This window comes from Labeo rohita, chromosome 19 (genome assembly GCF_022985175.1).
Source record: "Labeo rohita strain BAU-BD-2019 chromosome 19, IGBB_LRoh.1.0, whole genome shotgun sequence".
In the NCBI taxonomy this organism is placed as follows: domain Eukaryota; kingdom Metazoa; phylum Chordata; class Actinopteri; order Cypriniformes; family Cyprinidae; genus Labeo; species Labeo rohita.
In genome coordinates, this window is record NC_066887.1 from 13,448,613 (window position 1) to 13,463,879 (window position 15,267).

General features: G+C 34.9%; 1 protein-coding gene across 2 annotated transcripts in view; it reads right to left on the bottom strand.

Annotated features, from left to right (window-relative positions):
* ctnnal1 (catenin (cadherin-associated protein), alpha-like 1) overlaps nucleotides 1–15,267 on the bottom strand; it is a 76,737-nt gene that overhangs the window by 35,111 nt on the left and 26,359 nt on the right. For both annotated transcript variants that reach the window (XM_051136552.1, XM_051136551.1), the window contains exon 2: nucleotides 1,106–1,295. In XM_051136552.1, the coding sequence (XP_050992509.1) occupies nucleotides 1,106–1,295 (190 nt within the window). The remainder of the gene's footprint in view (nucleotides 1–1,105; nucleotides 1,296–15,267) is intronic.

Genomic DNA, 15,267 nt, shown 5'->3' on the forward strand with positions numbered 1-15,267 from the left:
AAAACTAATATGCTCAGATTATGTAATCCGTATGAAACATGCATACAGGCACATCCACTACTTCAGAGATGACGAGTCAGTGTCGCCGACTTCATCTCTTAAGCCGAAAACAAAGAAAGCACTAGTTTATCAATTAATTTTTAAAATGTTAATGCAGTCTCTTTGCTGTTTTTCCCTGACACGTTCATAATTATTATATCTGCTGGTGCTCTGTGGCAAGCTTTTTTTATGCTTAAAATAAACGACTACTAGTCGACCAGAAAAATCTTCAGTCAAGGATAGCCCTAAACTTTATAAGATTAAGATTGAACAACTAATGTCACATGGACTATTTTAATGATGTCCTTACTACCTTTCTAGGCCTTGAACATTTCAGTAGCGTTGCTGTCTATGCAGGGTCAGAAAGCTCTCAGATTTCATCAAAAATATCTTAATTTGTTTTCCAAAGAACAACAAAGGTCATACGGGTTTGGAACGACATGAGGGTTGAGTACTTAATGACAGAATTTAAATTTTTGAGTGAACTACGCCTTTAAGTAATGGCTGCTGAAAATTGTGAAACATATTAAAATAAAAACATCTTATTTTAAATATTTCATAATATTGTTAATAATATCAGTTTTTACTGTATTTATATAACAAATAAATGCTGCTAAGTGAGCATTAAAGTAGTGCGCATTTCTTTCAAAAAAAAAAAATATATATATATATATATATACTGTGCCCAAACAATTTTTTGAACTGTAGTGTATATAAATGGAATACTCATTTTTGTAGGTGGCATTTCAATAATTGATTATTAATTTGATCTAATGTTTCTTAAAATACCTCATATGTATGTATGATATCATGTTTATGGTTATACTTTCTTAAACTCAACTTGGAAATGCAATTCCTGTATGCTCCATCAATTAAATTAGATTTGAAGAGAATTTAAAATCAATTTTGCATGGTGTACAACCCTGACAGACAGTCCAGAGCTTGTTGACACATTACACTATGTTTAACCCAGCTGTCCATTTCCTGTTCCTCGTTGCCTGGTAACTCCACCCGGGAAAACTGCTTATGTGTCACTGCTCTTCCAGTTGAGTAGTGTCAGACTAACCTGCTCTCCGGGCCTCAAAGCAAGCCAGTCCCATCTCGTCCTTCAAGTCTTCATTCTCTGCTGCAATGGCTTCACCCACCGCCACGAAGCGGCCAACTGCGACGCTGACCGCCTGCCCCACTCTCTGGATGGCCCGTAAGGTCTTCTCCGTCTTCTTGAGCTTGTCTTTGTGATTGATCAGTGTGGTAATCTGGAATGAGACAAATAAGGTTCTGTTTACCAAAATAATGTTTAAAGGAATAGTTCAACCAAAAATGAAAATTGTGTCATTAATTGCTCACCCTCATGTCATTCCAAACCTGTAAAACCTTTGTTCATCTTCACAACACAAAATAAGATATTTTTGATGAAATGTTCATTTGTGTTCCAAAGACAAACAAAGGTCCTATGGGTTTGGACCAAAATGAGGTGAACTATCCCTTTAATCATGTCAATTTTGATCAATCTAATGTGTACTTGCTTAATATTTTCTTCAAGAAAATAAATGTGCACTGATCCCAAACTTTTAAACAGTAGTATACAATGTCTGTACAACATAGAGACAACAGAATAACAGAGTACACGAATGAAAGTGAGTGGCCAAGAGAGAGGTGAGAACGACATCCTATCCTCTTCATCAACATATGTTTAACGCCACAAGCTCTCACACATTCAGACACAATCACAGCTACGCTCTTCTGTCTGTGTCGGGATTGACTTCATCAATCATTTACTCGAAGCCCTTTACAATTTCCGCTCTCAAGAGCTGAAATCCCTCACCTCCTGCTGATGGGTAATGGCAGGTGGCCTCCTAAAGGAAACGTTTAATTGGAGTGCAACAGCAGGGAGCATGGACAAGTGCCTGAGAATAATACTCTAAAACAGGCCGCATGGAGCAAACAGAAGCCTACATGTGCTACTGCCAACCAGTCAACAACATGACAGGTAAAAAAACAAAAAAACAAATCACAGATAAGAATGATTTTTAGAAGAAGCATGCTAATAATGTCCTTCCCAATATTTCTTAGAGCTACACATAGTCAGTGACGGATTTCTCCTTCTCAGCAGCGTGGCGTTTGCAGCATGGATAGTGAATGATGAATGAATCTCGTAAGCTTCATATTTACATTTCTCACGAGTGAGTCATCTGGCGTTTGACGTTTGGCATCTTCCATCTATCTTTCCTGAAATCACTTAAAGGGGCCATTTCCCAACTAACAGGAAACTTTCTCGGTACTTTGGCTAAAGTTCTGGCAAGGTTCTTTCAAAAACAACCTGAAAGTCTTAAGTCTTAAAGTGATAGTTCAACCAAAAATTAAAAATCTGTCATTAATTACTCACCCTCATGCCATTCCAAACCCGTAAGACCTACGTTCATCTTCGGAATACAAATTAAGATATTTTTGATGAAATCTAAGAGCTTTCTGACGCTTCAACTCTTACGGGAATGAAGGTCTTACAGGTTTGGAATGACATGAGGGTGAGTAATCAGTGACAGTATTTTCATTTTTGGGTGAACTATACTTTTAAAGGTGCAGTAGCAAAAACAGCCTGTTAAATTCTTAGGGTCAAAGATAATGGATCAAAACATTCATTAAAACTAACTTTTGACAAGAAGTACTGACTGTCACCACATATGGATTTCAGGGAAAGTAATATAATGGCACACATGTAAAACATGGCCCCTTTAAGCTGTGAAGACTTCACACTCTGTTCATTTGACTTTGTGTTGTTATAATTTGTCATTCTGAGGGAGTTCTTTGAATCATTCCTATGCAGTCTTATGTTAACACCCACATACAAAAGGGGAGAGTGATAAATCGAGGGGGAGGCGTTTTTACGTCATCCTGTGGTCCAGCGCTCGCTCTGTGTCCGACACATCTCCCTGAAGATGGCTGTAATCAGACGCTCGGGTGAGAGATAAAGGGCCCTGTCCCTGCCTCACCACTCCTGCGACCGATATTAGGCGGCTACGAACCATCCTGCCAACAAAACGAGGGCCATCCATGAGTCATAGATAGAGAAAAATGAAACATTCCCTGAGGAGGGGAAAAAATCCAGACGGAGGATAAGGGTGTGAGGGGGCCGTGAACAATAGAGGGTTGAATGGTTCAGTGTTGACATTACGTCAACAGTTTTGGAAAAGCACCACGTATGATGTTTATTCAGAGTTCAAGATGCTTATCTCAAAATCTTCGGCTCAGGCGGTATGATGGTACAATCTAAAAAATGCTGGGTGAAGTATGGACAAACTCAACGACTGGGTTGTTGGGTTAAGTGTTTAGTTTTACTGAACTCAACTATTGTTTAAAAATCTCTATATGGCTGGCTTAAAATGAACCTAAAATAGGTTGTAAATTAAAAATCAGACACGTAATTATTAGAGACATCAGTAATAGCCAAAAGGTGAACATTTATTAATAAGCAATTTAAAAAAAATGTTATTTAATTATTTATTCAACTTATTAATAAATGGTCATTCGTTAAACATATTAATAAATGTTCATTTCCAACCTATTTTGGGTTCATTTTAAGCAATAAATATACTAATTCTTAAGAAACAGTTGAGTTAAATAAAACTATGCAGAAATTTGGCTTAAACATTTAACCCAACCGCTGGGTCAAAACAACCCAATCGCTGGGTTTGTCCATATTTCAGCCAGCACTGGGTTGTATTTAACTCAGCGTTTTTTAGAGTGCACACTCTAACAAATGCTGTTTTTTTTGTTTTAACCCAATTGCTGGGTTCAGCTTGTATCATTTTATAGAGTTGTTTTAATATTTTTACCCAGGTGCTGGGTAGTTTTTCTGTAACTAAGCTGCTGGGTCATTTTTAATGCCAGGTTATTTTTCTACCCAACCATTGTGTTGAGCCTGTCTCAGATGAAACAACCCAGCTGCTGAGTTACAGTCAGAGCATGGGCTTTTTTTGTCCTTTACAGGAGAGAGCGTTTGTATACAGGTTTGTATATATTTTACTTCATTTATAAAGACTTTACTGTGCTGTAAATTATATTATTTTGCGCAATGCAACATACAAAGACAAGATGTCAGTCAGCTGCGTCAGTCAGCTGCGTCAGCAGCGGTCGTTTTGCATGATGGAAACGTCTTTTGCTTTGCATAACAAATAGATTTTATTTGTTATAATACTGAATTTAATTTAATTTGATGATATATGTGTTCTCTAATCTCAGTACTGTTTATTTATGGGCAGGTTATGGAGTCAGTCACGGCATCTTTCAGCTATTTGTGAAACGCGAGGAGGCGGTCTGAGGTTCGTAGTACCTCCAGCGAACAGCAGCCCTTTATCAGCTCAGATTTCAGCAACACATCGGCACAAGAATTATTGCTATTTCAGTGAAAAGTGATTACAGAGAATATCTGAATACACTTAAATTAAAATGCTAATTTTAAATGTAACATTTTTTATTTCAAAAATGCTTGTTAAACAAGTTTAAATGTATGTAATATTGTAAACTACGCTGTATTCACCCAAATGTCTTATATTTTGGTTCATGGGTGTTCCTGCATAATAATAAGTGTTCATCTTTTGATTATTGCTGTTGCCTTTATAATTCTTTGTGTGATTTTTAATTTCCAGCCTATTTTAAGTCAGCAATATAATCATTTTTAAACAATAGCTGACTTAAATAAAACAACCCATAATAGAGTAAAAACTGTAATATTGTGAAATATTACATTTTTCAAATTTGAAGTTTTCCCATTTTATTATAGTTTAAAATCTGAATTTTCAGCATCATTACTCCAGTCGTCAGGGTCACATGATCCTTCAGGATGTTTTTTTAGGATTCGTTGATGAACAGAAAGCACAAAAGAATGTTTATCTGAAATGTCTTTACTGTCACTTTTGATCAATTTAATGCACCCTCACTGAATATTAATCTAATTCCAAAAATTCTCAAAAACTTTTGAACAGTAGTGTATATATCACAATAAAAAATTACTCATATCGCCTACATATTTGGTCATACCCTTAATTCTGCTGATGGAAATGCTGGCAGGCCACTGCAGTGTGAGTAAATGAGTGAGGGAGTGTTTGAGTCAGTGTGTGAAAGTGTATGTGAATCCAGCATGGCCTCAGTAAAGGTAATGTTGTGGTGACACTCACATGTCCTTCAGCAGTGGCAGTGCTCCAGAGCGAGACACCGACCTGAGACCGGCTCTAGTCTTACTCACTAAAGTCGGCCCACAGAAACATGAGAAAGGTCTTAAGATCTATGCACACAGACTGTTTAAAGCATTGGCACATGTGTCTGTAAGCAAGAAGCACAGGCTGAGTGAAAGTGAGAAAGCACCTTGTGTATTTTTATGTGTCAGAGGGAGAGGGTGGTGGCACTCATAACTTCCTGTTGCTGGATTAGCACATGGCCCACTCTGGCTATGTCAACAAAAAAGAGGCTGCATGAAAAACACATTGATTCAACACAGCGATCGCTTCTGTCTAAACGCCGCTGGCAGTGCCGACTGAGCCAAAGCCCAGGAGGCTATTTTTAACTTGTGCAAAGACAAAGCTCAAAACTCGCTTGTTGAAATTCTTTTCTAAACTTGAACGAGTTTGCTGAACAAACACTGTATTACTTTTGGTTTGTTCAAATAAAGTCTTATGTGAACTGCCTTTCAAAGACATTGTACAACGTGTGCGTATAAATTACACAATGTGCGAAACAAACCCAAAACAGGAAGCTGTAAATCAATTCAGTGTGATTTTTACCTGACAACAATGTAGAGCCAGCTGAAGTGATGCTAGACAATAATACATTTTATCATTACATGCACACTATGGTCTGCCTAGCTCTCAATTGCTCCAACAAAGAAATATATTTCTCTAAGGGCCAGCATTTGACTACAGATCAAGCTACTGGACAAAAGCTGGAAATGCCTGCATAACCCTCCCATGGTTCCTGTTGGATTAGGTTGGACAGAAACGGAAAAGTAAAGAGATGTCTCAAAAATGAGGCTCTATATTGATTTGTAAGACTGAATGCTTACAAAAATAGCAATGTCTTTTTTGTGTCTAGGCTGTAATAATAACAACATACTGTATTTGTCAGGCTAACTGACCGGTTGATATTTCACCAATTTGAAATGATCTGCTTTGGGCAATAACCATTCCCACGTAGTCAATTAACAGTTTGAAATTGATATTTTGAATAATATTTATACATAACCTTAACCTACATATATGGGGCCTAGAGCTTTAAAGGGATAGTTCACCCGAAAATAAAAATTACCCCATGATTTACTCACCCTCAAGCCATCCTGGGTGTATATGACTTTCTTCTCTCAGACGAATACAACTGGAGTTATATTAAAAAAATGTTCTGGCTCTTTAAGCTTTATAATGGCAGTGAATGGGTGTTGAGATTTTGAACCAAAATAAAGTGCGTCCATCCATCATAAAAACTACTCTACATGGCTCTGGGGGTTTAATATAGACCAATTATCGGTTTGTAAACATTTGGGATGCGCACGCATTACGGTTGCAGAAAACCCGGAGAGATAGCCTTTATGGCTAGAGAATTACACAGATACGGTACAGATTACGGTTAGATTTAAAAAGTTTATAGATTATATTGATTAGATGTCATTTTCAAAATGTTCTCTGCATATTACAAGGGTTTGTCACCCAGTGATAAGCACTGTTATTCAACAAAATTGACGTTAGATAGTGGGATAGTCTTACAGATCTGAAACAGCGATGACGTTTCTTGTGGGCAGTTTTCAAGTAGCAGTCTATGGATTCATGGAATAAAAGAATAAAATTTGATTAGATGTTTTAAAATTCTGACTTTATCTCACAATTCTAATAAGGAAAAACAGCCATTCTCTCTTTTCCCCTCAGCTTAGAATAGGAGCTTATATCCCACACTTCTGGCTTTTTCCCCTCAGAATTGCCAAATTCACTGTTTTTGAGTTAAATCGAGTTATAAAGTCCAAATTAGGAGATATAAACTTGCTTGCATTTGCGAGAAAAAAAGTCAAAATTGTGAGATAAAATAAATGTTAAGAAAAATGTGAATAGTAATAAGTTTAAATAATATTTCATGCTGTAACTGTAGGGCTAATCAGGGTTCCCACTCTTTGAACACCAGATTCAAGGACTTTCAAGGACTTTTTAAAGCACCATTTATTTTATATCAAGTACCTATCAAATTCACACACCAGCACACGTAGTATCATGAAAGACCTCATACAGTACTTAACATTTCACTTACACTTAACCCTTCATTTACATTAAAAATTTCAGAGTAACAAGGCTTTGAATGCGTAGGTTTCATAAATTTAGACCATTTTGAGCAGTCCTGTTCAAAGGAATTTTGAATTTCTCAAATATTGACCAAAAAAAAAAAAAAAAAAAAAAACACATTCTTGCATCAAACTGTTTTTTGCTGTAATTCTTGTAAAAGATTTAAATTTGAAAGAATTTCTCAATTTTTTAATTAAAAAATGGTTAAACAGGGCTCTACACTTACGTTTCTTTTCAGGAGCACTTGTGCTCCTAATTCTAAAAAAAAAAAAATTAGGAGCACAGTCAAAAATTTCTAAACCTTCTAAATCAATAATCAAATTCTGATCAAATATTAGCCTTCCTATTACGAGATGCTATTTGACTCAAAGTGATTTACAGGAGATTTTGTTTTTACCTTGTTTATTTGTAATGGCATTTTTCTAACTTTATTCAAAGTATGTCATCTTTTGTCATATTCAAAAAATTATATTTATAAGGCTTTTTTTTAAATTTCTAATTAAAACAACAGAATAAAAACAAGTAAAATAAGAATAAGTTACCAATCAAGTGGCTTGTAGGTGTATTTTCAAATGGTTTAATGAGGCTCAGCAGTCGCATGAGTGCAATGAAATTCATAAGTTCATGTTGAGGTTAATGTTTTATATATAAAATTTTGAATATAGAAATATTAAATGATTTAAATAACAGAAAAGACATTTTAAAATGAAAGCAAAACTGTAGGTGGTGGCAAGTCACTGATTTTATCACTGAATCATTCATTGAATTGATTCGTTCAAACGGCTGATTCACTCAGGAATGAAGCAAGTGACTGTCTTTATGAATGGGTAATTGAATCAGGTTCGTTTAAAAATGCCCATTCATGCATAAACAAAGCAACGCTGTGTTTGAACGGAGATGCGCAGCAGCTCAGCTGTTACTTTGTTTGAAACTATTTTCGTTGACGAAAGAGAACAAAATCAGGCAATAGTGTTCAGACAATGCAAGTCACTTAATATTAACTTCTTGTTTAGTGAACTGTTGTATTAAATCAATATCATTTGCAAACTCCCATAATCTATAAATCTTTGTTTCTCTTTCGTTCATTGCGGTCTTCCATTATAATCAATGCAGCTCATCCACAGACGACTGGTTATAGGTGCGGGTAGTGGGATTTTTTACTGCGTGATTAATATAAGCAGCACGACACAGCAGTTTATATGTAATATTTATCCAGAAATGGATAAATATTAATTCTGCTGTTAAAAATAAATAAAGAAACAGTACGTCAATACGTCCCCTATGAACAGCATATGTGAATATTATGTAGACAAATTGTTAAAGAAAAATCTCTGAGCATTTCGATATAAGCCAAGAGGAGAAGCCTACACCACTGTCTCGTAAATGTGCCTATGATTGTTAGAAGAAGCTAGAGATTATGGTTTATAAAGTTTTAAATATGGATATTTTTTGTACACAAATGCATTGCTTCGCTTCAGAAGGCCTTTATTAACCACATGGAGAAGTGTGGAGCACTTTTTATGATGGATGGACGCACTTTCTTAGGCTTCAAAATCTCGACCCCACATTCACTGCCATCATAAAGCTTGGAAGCGGCAGGATATTTTTAATACAGCTCCGATTGTACGCATCTGAAAGAATAAAGTCATTTACAACTAGGATGGCTTTTGGGTGAACGATCCCTTTAAGACTATCGGTGAAAATGCTTTGCATTTTTCCTTGTTTTTCTCATGCACAAATGCACTTACCTCATTCGTAACCTAGAAATAATGCAGAAGCTTCATTTTATATCATAACGCTTCATTAATTTAAACAAAAAATATATATAGAATGCCCTGTGGGCAGTGCTCTGATATATCACATAACACAGTTTTGGGTCACCTCAGTTTAAGCCTTGACTTGAGGTCTTTTCCTGATCCTACTTCCCTCTCCATTCGCTTCCTATCTCTACTCAACTGTCCAATGAAGGCTGAAAAATGTCCCAAATTTCAAAAATCTTATTTTTGGTCTCAGATTTTGAGCCCCATTACATTAGCCATCGTCCACATTGCTTTCTAGATATTGGCATTGCGATGTCCATTTCCATAAACTATTACTGAGGAGACAAAAAGCCACACCATTATGAAAGGAGACATGAAGGACAATCAGAATGTATTTATATTGACATCAGCTGCATATGACAGCTGCTCTCAAGCACTCATACATCTATCACATTTCATTTCTTTACAGAGACAATTCTATTTTCTGTTGGATGTTTGCTAGCTAATATTTCATATGCATCTTATCACCCTCATAAAACAAATCACTCTGGAAAGACATCTTGTGCAAAACAAGATTTAGTTACTATGAAAAGCATTCAAGTTGATAAGTACAACAAGATGACTAAACCCTGAATGAAAAACAGCCCTGATAATTCACCGCACAACATGAATTGTAGGCCAAACAGTGGCAGATGGATTGTGGGCTCGACAAGCTTTATATTAAATTACAGTTTGAAATAGACAATAAAACAAATACAAAGTGCATTTAAAGTTCAATAATAGTGATTTTTTTAACATGGAAAGAAAACACATTCTTAACTGGTTCAGTCTTGCATGTCTTTTTGCGTCCAGTCTACCTGCACTAAAATATGAATGACTGCCTTTGGAAAAAGTGGAGCTCAACCTCAATTTAATGGTCATGAATACTGTTTAAAAAAAACGACTGAAAGGGATATCGCAATGGCATGACATGAAACAATGTTATTGCACTTTGCCGCAAATTACGCAATTCTGCTGCCAAAAAACATTTACCGGAAAAAAACGCAATACATTCCATTTTATCACAGTCCATCAGAGTGAAAGATGAAAGAGATTCTTTTAATTTCAAGAGCCGCACCTGTGGAGAACGAAAGCTACATCACACTCTTTTTCAATCTCACGCTAGGTTAAAGGACAGAAAAAAGATAAAAGATTAAAAAATTGATTTACAAAAAAATTAAGAAATGATCACAGAAGTTGGCATGCTCTGAAAGCATCCATGTGACTCTTTCAGCGGGTATAAGGAGATATTTGTACCAAAAACACAACAAGACATTATGACAGCGCACTCAATCATGCCACAGGGCAATAGCTGTTTAAACTAACAGTAATTAAACATTTGTCTGACACTGTATGAAAATTAAGTCATGATCATCCATCATCTTGATGCATCCCAAAGATGGTCTGCATTTTCCAAGTTAAGAGACTACTAACTAATTTCTGCTAGCACAGGATAGTTCCTAGAGTTAAATTCAAATCTATAGCATTAAATCATCCAGGTTGATTATTATCAGGTTTTTCATTTTTACCAACAACTCTATTATTGTGCAAATAGCAGCACTGGTATATAATTATGCTTTTGGAAATTTAATCAGAACTGAATGTCCTTCAGCTTTTAGAGACTACCTGATGCAAAGATGTGAGTTTTACACAAGGGAGTAGGGGAGGTCATGATGAAATGGGCACAATAGAGTCTGCATTGCTATTGGCTAGGTGAAGGTACATTGGGTTCTCTGGCTGAAATCCAATAAGACAGAGACAAAGATAATTAAGACCAGAGAGTAAAACATGTAGCTAGTGCCAGGTCTGAATAGGAAACTGGCACATTGGCACTTCGCTTGTTTAATGTGACTAAAACTGGACTGGATGAGCTCATCCTATTGTATAAAGCAATATTTTATACATTTTAATTTAAACATTAATCAAAAAGTCAAGTCAAGTGAAGTCAAGTCACTTTTATTTATATAGCACTTTTAACAATACAGATTGTGGATTGTGTCAAAGTAATTTTATAATATTAAATAGGAAAATAGTGTGTCAATAATTCAAAAGCAACTCTCAATTTTTAGTTAAAGGCAGTTCATCATTGAATTCAGTAATGTCATCATCCAGCTCAGTTAAATTCAAACAGTATCTGTGCAATCAAGTCAACAATATCACAGGAAATTAAATGTCCCTAACTAAGCAAACCAGAGGCGACAGTGGCAAGGAACCAAAAGCTCATTGATGACAGAAATGGAGAAAAAAAACCTTGGGAGAAACCAGGCTCAGTCGTGGGAGTCAGTTCTCTTCTGGCCAAAAGTATGTCTAATTAATCAAAATCATGAAACTTTAACAGCAATTTATCAAAAGTTTAACAAAAATTGCATTTTTAAGGCTCTATTAAATGCTTCATTTTTTTTCTCAAATTCAGTTTTATGTTTACCAAATCCTGTATTTTTCAGTAATTTTCTAAATTCCATTTTAATGGTTTTATTAAATTTAATATTCAAAAGCATCTCTTAATTAATTTTTTTAAAAATATATATTTTTTAATAAATAATTTGTAAATAAAATTTTCAGGTAAATATTCTTTAAAAAATAATGTTTTAATAATTTTATTAGAAGTAGTACTATAATTACATTAAGTAATATATTTCTGTCACCATTTCTTCATGTTAAACTGAACTTTTATTTTGAAGGGTTGCTGTGAAGACCTGTACGTTTCTGTTTGTATATGATATCACAATAGTTTTTCTCTAAAGAAACTGTGAAATGCTCAAGAAGTGACCCTCAGAAAAGTAGAGATTATGTTTGTGTGTTCATGTACTCATATATTGAGGTGGCAGAGCCTGAAAGGTTAAAAAGTATATAAATTGTCAATTTGTTTAAAAAATAACCAATCATTTCACTAGATAAGACCCTTTTTCCTCAGCTGGGATCATTTAGAGCCCTTTAAAACTGCATTTAAACTACATTTTGGAAGTTCAAACTTGGGGGCACCATAGAAGTCCACTATATGAAGAAAAACTTGTGAATATTTTTCTCAAGAAACATAATTTCTTATCGACTGAAGAAAGAAAGACATGAACATCTTGGATGACAAGGGGGTGAGTAAATTATCTGTAAATTTTTGTTCTAGAAGTGGACTTCTCCTTTAAAGTCTTAAAGAAATTGTTGAATGAAGTTGTTATTTTTTTCTTTGCACACAAAAAGTTACATCACTTCATAACATTAAGGTTGAACCACTGATGTCACATAGAGTATTTTAACAAAGTCCTTACTACCTTTCTGGGCCTTGAACGTAGTGGTTGTATTGCTGCGTATATGCAGGGTCAGAAAGCTTAATCTTAATTTGTGTTCCAAAGATGAACAAAGGTCTTATGGGTTTGGATCGACATGAGGGTGAGTAATTAAAGACAGATTTTTCATTTTTTTGGGCGAACTATCCCTTTAATTGCTCAAAGGACCACAGGGATCTCCTTACAATAACATACAACACAGGCCCAACTAAGGAATTGTTTCGCTGCTCCCACAAAGACTCTCTTCATGGTGATTACAGCACAGTCTACACCTAAATCAAACCAGAAGGGCTTGTGATAAGGTACTACGGGTCATCGATGTACAAAGACTCACTGATCTATTCCCGTACACTTATTACAGCACAATGCTTGGCTAAAACTGTACAGGCAGAGAGCCAAAATTAAAGCCAGAGCACATGTGCACTGTACATCACAGCTTTTGAACTTCCTACATAAACAAAAGATAATGAGAAAAGGGTGGTTTTTCTATCTAGGGATGCAAGAGTAAGCATACTGCCCATTGTGGGGATATCTTCAGGCTCAACATGAAGGCTACAGACCACCACATTTGTTTTGCATGCATTCCTGGTGTTTTATCCCTTTAACACGCTTGATAGCTTATATGACGGTGGTCGTCTTTTTATTAGATTAGGTGAAACCACAATTTCCCAGGCTTGGAAAATTTGCTCATCGTGTGCAAAAAGACATCAAGACCGTGAAAATGTATGTGCAGATCTAGCAGATCTATAAACTCAATAGGCATTCAAGTTCACGCCGACTAGAAATGAATCATAGTTTTCTTTTATACCTTCAGGTTGTGTGGTGCGGTTCTGAGTTTAATACAGTTAGGCTAACTCATAATACAGTTCCGACTTCCTATCACAGACCTGTATTATTTGAAAAAGTCAGCACAATGTGGAAAGTTCTCTTTTATCTGTGTTTGCAGACTACATCTGTGCTGATATGACAGGGATGGCAGGAAAGCGTGGTCTGCTGTACCTGCGAGCTCAGATATTCAGGGCTGCTTTTCACTGTGATTTAACGCAGATGTGCCCTAGCAGAGAGATGAATGGCGGGATGGGGAGGGAAATGGGAAGACGAAGTACATAGTGCTGTTGGAATGCTGGGGCTAATAATACCCAGTGATTGGTGAGCTTTGTGCCCTGCCAAGAATCACTGGCTGCACAACAGCAAGGATGTCAAACTGTTCGGCCATTTAATCACTCTTTATACGGCCAGCGTTTAACTCTATTTTACCCACACTTGCTCTGCATTAACGCCTTCTGTTAAAACAAGATGTACGGTTTTGGAGTGGCACAACCTAAAATACAGTAGTGAGCATCCAGTATCAAGACTTGCTATCATTTACAGTACACTAAACACAGAACACTAAAGGGACTTGAAGGGAAGTGCTTGAGGGTACAAAGGTGTTACATCAGGCTTGTGACCTTAGTTGCTCTTCACTTCCCAGACAATGCATATTTGGATGTGGCACTTTAGTGTTTTCAGCCCAGATCCTTGAAGACAGCAATCACAACAAATTTGAGAGCGAAGCAGGACATTCTATAATATAGAGAATTTTACAGGGCAGGACTTGACTGGGCATACTAGACTGATTAAAACGATATTAGTAGAATATAAAGTCAAAAATGACTATATTTATTTCTTAACATACACATTTTCCTGGTCTTATTGTGTACAACACATAATAGGTTTTAAAAGTATTTTTAAAATATGTTTTTTAACATTTACCAAATTTTATAGCATTACAATATTAACCTCTTTATCATGATATCACGGTTAGCACAATTAGTACATTAGTACAGTTGCAAAAGCTTCTAAAAACAATAAAAAAATGAATATAATAATAATAATAAAAAAGAAGATAATAATAATAATAATAATAATAATAATTAATATAGAGACACTGTCTTAATATGTTTTGAACAGTATAAAAGCATCTAAAAATATAATAAATGTATAATATTCTTTATATTATATTTATGCATCAGAACATATAGCCATCTTTATATTTTAAAAAGGGGTTCATTACTAGGGGTCGACCGATTATTAAAAATACAAAAAAAATTAACATAATTAAAAATAATTATAATAATTAATATAGAAACATACTGTGTTAATATTTTCTTAAATAGTATAAAATAATCTAAAAATATATTAAATTTGTAATATTCTTTATATTATATTTATGCATGAAAATATATAGCCACCATTATATTTTTAAAAAGAGGGTTCATTACTAGGGGTTGACCAATTATCAGCATGGCCAATTATTGACACCGATATTGAGCATTTTTATGGTTATCTGTATCGATAATTTTCAAGACAGATTTGCCGTTAACAATTTAAAAGTATTTAATTAATTTTATGTTAGAGGCCTTGTTATTCTTAATTTTGACATTAATGTTCATTTTTACACCAGACATATATATTGGAAAAGCTTCTAAAAATACTAAAAAAAATTTATATAATTTTAAAACATAATAATAATTAATATAGAGACATGCTGTCTTAATATTTTGTTAAACAGTATAAACAAAAATTAAAAAATTTATAATATTCTTTATATTATATTTATGTATGAAAATATAAAGCCACCATTATATTTTTTAAAAGGGGGTTCATTACTAGGGCTTGACCGATTATGGGCACCGATATTAAGTATTTTTATGGTTATCGTTATTGGTAATTTTTTTAAAACTGATTTGCTGATAACAATTGAAAAGTATTTAATGAATTTTTTTTGTCAGAGCCCTTGTTATTCTTAATTTTGACATACATTTTCATTGTTACACCAGACATACATATCAGTTC